The 11,314-nt window shown below is 35.4% G+C and overlaps 2 protein-coding genes across 2 annotated transcripts in view; one reads left to right on the top strand and one right to left on the bottom strand.

The window, feature by feature from the left end:
- Window positions 1-11,314, bottom strand: part of MKLN1 (muskelin 1) — a 130,163-nt gene that overhangs the window by 88,138 nt on the left and 30,711 nt on the right. The window lies entirely within an intron of this gene.
- Window positions 1-11,314, top strand: part of PODXL (podocalyxin like) — a 49,859-nt gene that overhangs the window by 33,768 nt on the left and 4,777 nt on the right. Inside the window, exons 3-7 of the mRNA XM_072401855.1 lie at window positions 1,034-1,449; window positions 2,930-2,998; window positions 8,602-8,776; window positions 9,279-9,325; window positions 10,299-10,460. Coding sequence (XP_072257956.1) covers window positions 1,034-1,449; window positions 2,930-2,998; window positions 8,602-8,776; window positions 9,279-9,325; window positions 10,299-10,460 — 869 coding nt within the window. The remainder of the gene's footprint in view (window positions 1-1,033; window positions 1,450-2,929; window positions 2,999-8,601; window positions 8,777-9,278; window positions 9,326-10,298; window positions 10,461-11,314) is intronic.

An 11,314-nucleotide genomic window follows, 5' to 3' on the forward strand; every position in this document is an offset into this window, starting at 1 on the left:
CCAATTCCATTTAAAACCTTTTTAGAAGTTATGAGTAGAGCACTGTTTCTTGACCTTTTTAACATGGGGGAACCCATAGAAATAACTTTCACGTCTTTAGGAAACCCCTATTATAATTACCATATTCACAGTACATTAGTGTGATGATCAGTAGGAAGAATGCCTCCTATATTGCTAGCCAGTGGAAAGAATCCCACCCAAACAGATCATTTGTATCTGTTAAACTGACCTGATAGGCACAAACTGCTTATTGCACAAAGAACCCCTAACAGCCTCTAGAGAAACCCTGACAGGGAAACACTGGAGTGAAGGGGTCAGAATCTGCATCAATGTTTTACTGCCATCTATCTGCCCATTTGAGAGGGCCTACTTCCTGTCTGTTTGATCGGACAGAACAGGAAGGATAAACCCCTGTAGTGTGTACAGAGGTAGCAATAAACGCATATTTTCTGGTCATTTTTATTGCTGTCTTTGTCTCCATTTTCTAGGTCTGATTTATTAGAGTTCTTCAAGACAAGAAGATATCATGGGAGAACCTGGGTGATCCAAAAAACTTGGGATAAAAAATAATTTGGTATTAGTTGGGGAACGGTTTCCGGCCTGTACCAGATCACCCAAATTCATGATAGTCTATCTTCACCAGTTTCGGAGAGCTTTAATAAATCAGACCCTCTCTGTCTAGCTAATGGGTGTTATAATAAGAATAAGAAGACATAATAAGAAGAAAAAAAAAAGACAGATAACATAGTAAATATGACAATAAAAAAAAATCTCCAGCAGGGACACAAATAGAATTTAAAACTTAAAGTAGGTTTGAACTCTTTTGAACAGTATTCAAAACTACAGTTTACAGGTAATTGGGGAGAATGCATTTTGTGCTGACTTACTGATATATTGGTTTTTATTGTCAGAAACAAAATAATACCTTCCTATAGAGATTCAAAAAGAATTATTTTTAGTATGTTCAGACTACCATTGCTGTGATAGTAATATCTTTATTGTAAACCTACATATGTTTTCTGACTTTCTACAGAACCTTCCCAGGTAAACACCAGTACAAATGCAGGCTCGAAATCTACAGCTACCCCCCCAGTCACTGAAATCCACTTGAAAATCCAACCTACAGAGCCCCCTAAAGTGAATATTACCAGTGTACCAGATTTAAGTACATCATCATCACCATCATCATCATCATCATCATCACCATCATCATCATCATCACCACCACCACCTCCACCACCACCACCACCTCCAAAGACAACATCCTCTACCATTGTTGATGAGATTTCAGCAGTAATGACCACTACTATGCCTAAGATCACCAGCGGCTCCCCAATCCCTACAAGACCAGCAGCAGCAGAGTTAACTACTCGTGAGGATATCAGATCACAGGAGACCACTGAGGCTGATAAAGTGAAAACGTCACATTTTGAAAAGGATAACATTGAGGTAAACAGAACCATAACATATATGTTATATAGAGGAAGTTCTTTTGAAACATGATGGAAGACCAATGGATGCATACCCACCTCTCAATAACCTTTTTTTTCAGTTTTCATCACATCCTGTCCTGACGCTCTATTTTCTGGGTTCCCACTTTCTACACACTCATAATATTTGTCTACAGATAACTAATGGTAGCTATGCACAGTCACTAATAATTACTGGTTCAGCAGTGGTCTGTTCAATTGCTATAAAGGCACCCTGTAGGGGGGAGCAAAAGTTTTATTGGGACCTATTGTAGGTGTAACAATAGCCACTCTTATTACAAAAACATTGTCGCATTAAATTTCACATTTTTTATATTGTGATTCACTTTACACCATAATGTAGAACTACCTCAGTAATCTGATCATTAGTTTCAAACGTTATACAGATGTAAAGAAAACAATAATTACTGGCATTATATATTCAGTAAAGCAAAACTTCTCCTCTGTCAAATTTCTTCTTGGCGCCTATAGATTTGCCACACCATTAGTAATTCTAAATCACAATTAAACACATTAGTTTTATTTTTTCATGGAGGCTCTGTTGGACCAAGATTGTTGTTAGGAGAATGTTTTCTCGAGGTAGGATATGTAAGGATAAGCTTTAATTGCTCAGTCAACAAACCAAAAAAGTTGCCAATACCAAATTTTGCTGTAAATAACAAATGATTTTTCTCTGACATGTACAGCTCTCCTTCTGAACATGATATAACCTAACAAGCAGAATAGCTGCTCCTATCAACTATGTACTAGTTCACCTATGCTCCTATGTACTAGTGTTTTCACATAACATGACATTACTTTGGGACAGTGGCATGTAAGATTACTAAATGGATAATATGATCATTTATTTTACTGTATGTTATAGCAGACTGTAATTCTTTTGTGAAAAAATCAAATATCTTTTTAAATGCAACCAGTGTTTGTAGCTAAATTTGACTTGATTTCAGTCTTGTGAAGTGTCCTGTACATTGAAAATCAGACTGGGAAAGGAAGGAGGACCACTAGGTAGTATTCAGGTGTTTTGCATTGATGTGTGCAACAGTGAAAGGGCTGACAGGAGGATGAACCTGCCAGCCTGCTGCTGTTCCTTCACCATCCAGTAACAGGCGCTATTGCTGATCTGCTGTAGTTAAAAGTGAGGCTAACAGCTTGGCTTTGATACCTGACTGGGTTGTGTAAATCCAATGAAAAGGTAAACAGAAATGCAAGTTATGCAGTTAAAGGTATAATTAGCAATGTGCTATGTTTAGGCTTTATGAAAAAAATAGCAGTATATAAAAATACTAATAGAGATATTAATTATGACAAATTCTCCATGTGCCATTTGTTGTTTGCGCTGATCACGTTTGTTTAACAAGCAAACTCTACCAATACATACAAAATATTGGACTTAGTGTTTCATGATGTAAATTGATAAAATATGTACTTTTTTCCCTAAGGTGAAATGCGCAAATATAGAGAACGAGGCATCATATGTGAAAATAAACATGAAAGGCCCAGCAATTTGCGTAAGTAAAATATGAGCTTTGTTAATCTCTTTCTGTGTCTAAGAAGGTTAAAAAGTCAGTCCAACCAGTGATATTTTAGTTGAAGGTAGTCAATAACTCTAAAATGAGTAGAGAGTGGGTGGTACACTTTGCACAATGTGTAATTATGAATGTTGATGAATTCTAAGCTTCCTGATGGCATTGCCATCTTCTCCCATGCTTCTTCTGCACCCAATATATTCTATGTTCACCCATGCAGCCTGGCATTACACACTGTATGCTCTAGAGATGGCACAATGTAAAAAGTCTGGCAGCTGCCTCTACAAGAACAATATATTTGCCATTAACAGGTTCCATTTCAATAGAGTTCTAGCATGTGTTAAAACATACACAACATCTGCAAAAAATAAAACAAGGATTCGATAAAATAAAATCACTTTCCCATCAGCAGCAAAAACATTTGGTTTATTATGAATGTTTTACATTCTATGGCACAAGTCAAATGATCTTCTGCGTATCATCTGCGTTTTGGAACACTACATCAATAATAATATTAATAATAATTATTACTATTATCAATAAACAGGATTTTATACAGACAGTGACACAGAAGGAGGAGAGGACCCTGCCCCAAAGAGCTTACAATCTAGGAGGTGGGGAAAGTAGGGGGAAATAAAATATGGGGAAAACCTTGGCATTCAAATGGTATAGTTATGCAAATATTACAAAAAAAAACTTTCACTTCCTACATTACATTTCTTTACAAACCTCCAGGGATAAAGGTTGAATCCAGACTTCTTACTCAGAGTTGTCAGACAACTTTTATATTTGTATTTATAATTTGTTGTCATGTTTTCTACCTGTTCATTGATATTGTTAGTGTTTTTGCAGACATTGGTGGTAATACAAATCCTACAACTATCTGCTACTTAAGTTACAATACTGCAGTGGACAGGACGACCATCAGAAATGAGATTTTGTGTAGAGTTGTATGAATACTGCCTTAAAGGGCAGTTGTAAAGAAAGCATGGTTTGTTAACAAGCTCTTCCTTGGAGAGAAAGGGATCATAAACCCTCATCCATAAAAGCGTCTCACAGAACAACTATTTATATTCTCCCAATAGTGTTTTCCCAACAATATGGAAGAATGAAAAGGAGAATCTGATTGCCAGCTCTCATTACTCTGCATGAGGCTTCCTGCCTATAAGTCAAAGTAAATGGCATGCTGTACTGCACTGCCATCTGCTGGTTCAATTAGGGATTTCAGGACTACAAAAATGCCTTAAAACCAATGCAAGGAGATCTCATAACACACAACATTGGCAGATTGTAGTATGTGTTATGGTGTGTTCACCTTAGACTTGATCATTTTTACATTTTGTTATTAAACATATGTTAGTATCAGAAGTAGGTTAGAAAGTTTGGCATGTGATCAGTTTCTAGGGATAGGATTCATGACTACTTAGGTTGTGTTGCCGAGCCTAAACGTCTATTTAATTTTAATCAATTTTATAATAATACTGCCTTAAAGAGCCACTTCTCTTCATCCTCCCCTTATCTTTAGTATCAGAAGTATTTGTACTCTAGTTAGAATGCAAATAGATGAGAAAGAATATGTGTAGGTGCTATCTCATAACAAAACAAACAAGGGTGATAGTATGAATTTGCCCTATTGTAGTGTGATCATTGTTGTCTGCTTGTGTAGGTTTGAGGTATTGCATTCAATGCGTTTCGCTTGAAACAAAAGTACTGCGAAACGCGTTGAATAAAAGAAAATGCTGTATGCTGTAGGAGACGATACTCTGTATTATCGACATTATTTTGACAATTTGTGAAAAATAACAAGCTTTTTCTTGTTTTTATAAAACTATTAGTTATATATAGTTTATTTGATACATAATAAAATTTGTTGGTATGTGGCCCTCTATGTGGGTATGTGAACTCTCTGCATTTACTTTGGGGATGTGCCTTTTTTTTCCCTTATTTAAAAATTCAGGAGCCCTTTTTCATATACTAAGTTAGAGGTATTGATTGACCGATACATTATTAAATATTACATACCTACTCGTGAGGATATCAGATCAATAGTAATAATAGATAAAAATAATAGACAATAATAGAGTAATAATAATAGTATAGCATATGACAGACAGGGTGACGGGGAATTTTTATGGCATAATAAATTAAGCTGACTGATGATAGCTGTCAAATTCTGATGTGTCCCCACATTGTAAAGTCTTTGCCATATACTGATATTTGCAGACAACTGATAAGTATTGACAACTTGTCATATCCGTAGATGGACTCATCAGACATCGTGACCTATTTTTAATTCACGAACTGTGACACAGTATGCAAAATATAAACTATTCTGACTGACAGGTGAAAAAACTTCTAACTTCAGCTATTATGGCAGGTGACACATACTGATATACTGATAGATGACATATCTTGAAATTGTGACATCTGCTGACAGTGTGACAGCTGATCAGAAACACCTAGGAAATAAATCAGCAATATAATATATAAATTATTTTAATGTTTGATATTTTATAGCTTTCTAATTTAAAGGTACTATGCACATTCATAAATATTAAATTTCTTTTGTTATTTAGGTATAGAAAGCCTTTTTTTATTTTTTTATTTTGTCTACTATTTCATAGAAGCTATCATTTGAAACCAGCCAGAATCTAGCAGGTGCAATACATAAAAAAACATATTGGAAGGCTATACAATTCTTTAAGGCATCCTTTCATGATGTGCTGATGACCTGGGCAGGATCTTGCACAGGAAAGAAGTGTCACAAAGATCTGAGATTTTATCCTACAGAGGACAGTAATGGTAAAGTATAGGACAGGAATTCATGGACAGGAATCTTCCTAATGTTAAAAGCTGATTTTTGTCAGTCATCAGTATACATGCCTATGTATGTATGCCTGTGCATATTACGTACCTCCACATTATCATTATATGACCCTTTATATATAAAACACTAACATATTGGAAAAAGAGGAAAGGCCTGTCTTCCTAGAGTGAAAAAGGAGGCTCACCAAGAGAGGGGACTGGAAGCAGGATTTTTAAGGCACTAAACACTTCAATCATAATAAAAACATATTTTTTATTTACAAACTTTAAAAAATCAAGGAATCATGAACAAATAAAATCAAGTTGACCAAGGGGCCATATGGGCCAATAGACAAATATTTACTGCCACTAGGAGGAAAATGTGGGTCTCAACAACTAAGGTTGATGAGCTGGAATCACTAAACATTATTCTGCTACCACCTAAGAGAAGAGTGAATACTGAACCCCCCAACCAAAATGAATTGCTAGGTGGGATTTTCTACCCAATGCATTTTTATCAATGTACTTGCAAATGTTCATGTATACAGAAAATATTAAATTATATGATATCTTTTTGTAGATGTGCATCATCATCACTGCTACTACTACATCACTATACCAGTAAAGGATCTGTATTGTACTCCTGAGGATACAGACTAGATCTGCGAAACGCGTTGAGTAAAAATACCACCTAGCCATTTATTTTGGTGGGGGGTTCATTATTCTCTCTTAGGTGGTAGCAGAATTTTGTTTAGTGATTCGATTTTACCAACCTCGGTTGTTGAGGCTCAAATTTCTCACATTTCGAAAATGACAATCCTTCATACATGACAAGTACAAACAATGACACAGGAGGAGGAGAGGACTCTGCCCAACAGAGCTTGGACTCTAAAAGATGGGAGTGGAGGTGTATACAATAGGAGGGGCTATGCAATAGTGGCTAAATAATGATGGGTAACGATTGAAGTATGACTGACACCATGATTAGGGAGTGGTATGTGTTCTGGAGTTTTTTTTTAACAAAAATATGTAATATATTGCAGCCAATTAGCTGAATTAATTTTCTTTCTGTAGGTTAAGTACATTTTCTGCAGGTAAATAAAATTACTTGTTGATCCTGAACCGATATATCAAACATTACTATCAAGGTTATTAGTTCTCAACAATTGTCTGCAAATTGTAGAGTATTCCTGCCTATATTATGCAGATGAGGAAAGGAAAGGAATTCTGTAATCCTTACACACTTCCTGTCCTCCACTGATACAGTACAGTGAGGAAGCGTTGTCACACCAGAACAGGAAGTGTGTTACTGTCAGGGCCACCACGTAAAAATAAAGCCCGCATTTAAGGGCTAGTAATTCCACATATATTTATATATACGTATATATATATATATATATATATATACACAATATATATATTGTATGCTCTTGGTGCTGTGACAATAATTTGTTCTGAGTGTGGTCACTTTATTCCTACACATACCTTACGTCTGTAGGCAATCAGTGTCAGTCTTTTCCAAGCTCATAAATCCCATGTCTGCTTGTGAACAGTGATATTATGGGCAGGGTATATAAAGACACATAGTTTCACCAGCCGCCTTTATTCACTTTACTGGCTGATTTATGTCGGTCACCATTATTATTTCCAAGCCATACTACATCACCATAGCAATGCACAATATTGTGACCAACAACAATAACCAAGCAACAGCTGGATAAAGTACAAGTTTTTTCCCACTCATGAGCATGATGAGCACTGGAAAATGTTCTTTGTCATCACCCAAACAAAAGATATGATGTTCCAAGTGTATAGCAAACACAATTAAAACAGCATTCCTCAGCTAGCACTCAGGCATCATACAAGTGCAAAAAAAATACAATTTGAACAGCTGCTGATCTGCATAGCAGTACCGAATGTCATGTTTCAGATGTATAGCAAGAAAGGTGTGTAATAATGCCCACAAAACTGACCCATGTGTATTTTTTTAAAAATAGAAATACCATGGCTTTTCATATATATTTTTTAAAAAAGGTAAAAAACTTAAAAGACTTTAAAAAGTTAAAACTCATTATTCAGTGTACTACATAAGAAAATAGGCACAATCAATATGTATGTGGTCAGCATTAGGGTATCCATAGGGATGAGATGACACATTACAGTGGAGGATACATTCATACATTTTAGATGCTCCAAATCAACCTACTTGTTGTTGTGTCATGGATTAAAAAACAATGCTAATTACTTTTAATTAAATTCTTGGCCTTCTGTGCTATAAGCTTTGCTTAAAGAGATCAATGCTCCTTCTGCACCCCACTGCAGCAAACTGGTAATGGTGTGCCGGGTATGGTTAGATCTGACCGTCTGCTAACATTTATGAGGAACTTTAATGTAATAGCATATTGAAGAGCTGAAGCAGCTTTTAAATATAATAGTCACATATAATATATGATAGTCATCAGTATAATATATAATAGTCACAAGTAAGACTAGTCTCCACTGCTTCAGACATTCATAAAGTGCCTGAAATGCACTGCCAAAACTTTTCATTAAAACCAATTACAATCTACTGCACATGGATGCTTCAGGTTCATTTTGCTTCGATCCCATTGCAACATGTTGTGTTGAAATTAAAATATTCTGCCAAATTTTTAGGAATTGGGTAAAAATATATAATACATGTATTATATATGTATATTTATGTTTAATGTGTATTTACAAAGTTATATTTGTAAGGAATGTCCGGTGGCATTTTGAAATATTTTTTGGCCTTTTTTTAGGATTTCAACGGCAAACGCACAGAAGATGGAAATCAGGCAGAAGAAATACATAAAATAACCATGGATGTATGCAAAGCTTTAAAAGCAGGATACCAGGGAAACCAAGATAAATGCATCATTCAACTGGGCAGGATTAATGAAAAGGAAGTAGCCATTAGTGAGGTTTACATTGAGAGTAAGTAGCCTTTAAAAAATCATAATAGTATATCACAATAATGCATATGTAAAATGAAGGCAAGTAAAGTATACCATTCAAAGTGGTCACTTGACTTTGGTAGAAAATATTCATAACTCATTAACATGTTACAGAAATATTGGCTGTATAGGTGTAACTGCGATTATGTTGTTGTGTGATGGTACATTCTCAAACACTGGAGATCCTTCTATATGCAGCAAATTTAGCACTGCTTGGTGGAGATCTAGAACTTCTCCTGTTACATAGAAATCTGTTTTTCCATAGTTTTGAAATGAGTGTCTTCTGCATAATCCAACGTGTATGAAATCAAAATAAATGACAAATTGTGTTAATTTGGTGCTTGCGTACATTAATACTTTACAATGATATCCTGCAAAATGGATTATAGGATCTACATAATAATTTTCATTCAAACACAGACACTAAAGTCACAGCATCTATATGCATTGCAGTAATTCTATTTTTTTTTTTTCTTTTCAAGGTCGCCTCCAACCAAAAGATTTGTACACACAACTGAGAAAAAATGGGGTAATTTCATGTGAAATGTATTTCTTACAAATATTTTGCAATTTTTTTTTCTTTGTTTACCAAAAAGAGAGATTCCAGTTAAAAGTCTGCAAAGCACATAAGACTGGGAATAGAGCTTAAATATACCTGAGGCTCCTAAATGGCCCTTATTTGTAGGGACAATCCTCCTGAAGCCAAATCCCTCTATCTTTCTTAGACACCCTTCTATTTGATCTGATGTACATATAATACTTCAATAAAAGTCAATAAAAATGCTACCAAAAAAAATTAGCTGACAAAAACTGTTCACTAAGAATTTCTTCCAACTTTATTACATTGGGTATTTTGAAATCCCACTATAACATTTTTAACATTGGTTAACTTACATTGCAGCTGCCAAATGGTGGGGGGTGGCTGTAATGGGGTCTGGCTCCTAAACTTGGGTAGCCTTTGCTGAGCCTAATAGGATGCATGCAGGATTCAGGGATAGGAGAACAATAACTATACATTGCCTTCTGTAGTTTTTCAGTAATAGGGATGTTATATTTGGTCTATAAACTTATAATATACCTAAAGTAAAAAAAAGTATAGCAAATTGAATGGCTGTTCATAAATTATTTTCATACCAGTCCATTTCACAAAATAGCTCCTGGGATACATTTAAATGGCAAAATTTAAAACATTTTCCCTGGTACACAAACCTCAGGCTCCTACTCTACATATTCCTGTTTTGATCACCTACTAATAATAATAACTAGTATTATTATCGAAATAACCTATGGCAATGCAACATTTAGTGAAACCATCACTCCATACAAGATATATTTTTATTTGTTATAAAGTCCACATTAAAACACTGATTCTGAGTAACAAAGACATTTTGAGCCATAGTGACCTCGGGCAACTCTATTACATTTCTTTGTTTTAATTCACCGTTCACCTATTTAGTGTATTATACTTTTAGGTGTGTGTAACCATTTCTCTTTATTTTCAGGCTAACTCGTTTTTGTTCACTTATGATGATGCAGACCCAGAAGATGAAGATGTAGTGAGCATTCCACTCATAAGTGCCATTGTCAGTTTGGCTGTGCTTTTGCTGATCATTGCAGCTGCTTATGGATGTTGGCACCAGAGGAAGGCTCGAAAGAGAGAACAGGTAAGCCTCACTACATATTTCCTTCAGCATTTTTACATAGTTGGTAAATGAAGACAAGAGTGGCTTTGGGTTATGTTTTGATTTATACAAAATTCCAAACAAACAAGTTGTGCCTATGGCACAATGTTTTATGATTTTGTAAAAGCGGCACTGAAAAATCTGTGTTTGATACAGCTGTAAAAAGGACCAGCCTTGTTTGCACTCACAATGGAAATGATTTCCCTTGCCTTAGGCAGTACCCCTAATATTTTAGGCTTATCAGTGGTCAAACTAGATGATCTGCTAGCCTTCAAAATCCTGCAAAGGAAATATAAAATGACTTATGTATTTACTCATACCTTAGGAACAAAAATCACATATCTTGCCAGAATTAATAAAGCCCAAATACAAGCAAATTTTATTTTTGATTTATGGTTTAAAGTTAAAAAAGTAACTGTGGCTGCAATCTTTCCTTCTAGCACAGTTTCTTTTTTGCAACTAGGTGTCCTTAATTTCAGCTTTAATAAATCTAGAAGACTACAGAATCTCCCAGGTGTGTGCAGGGTGTCACTAACCTGCCTCCTGGGGGTCATTTCTATATTGTCCTGCACTCATGGTGTATTAATGCAGAGAGACGGCTGATGTCATATATTCAGCCCTTCTGTGTATTATTCAGGATCACCCCTGCCAGAAGTCCAGGAAGAGGACACAACAATTTGTGTGACCTGATTTTCCGTATGTCCTCGGGGATGGGTCAGATATAATTCATTTTTATATGTAATATACTTTTAATCAGCTTAATATGAGACACATCTAACCTCAAATTTGAAACCCCCAAGCGCATTTGCTTTGGATACAATAGGATAAATTGAGGA

This window comes from Pyxicephalus adspersus, chromosome 2 (assembly GCF_032062135.1).
Source record: "Pyxicephalus adspersus chromosome 2, UCB_Pads_2.0, whole genome shotgun sequence".
NCBI classification, from domain to species: domain Eukaryota; kingdom Metazoa; phylum Chordata; class Amphibia; order Anura; family Pyxicephalidae; genus Pyxicephalus; species Pyxicephalus adspersus.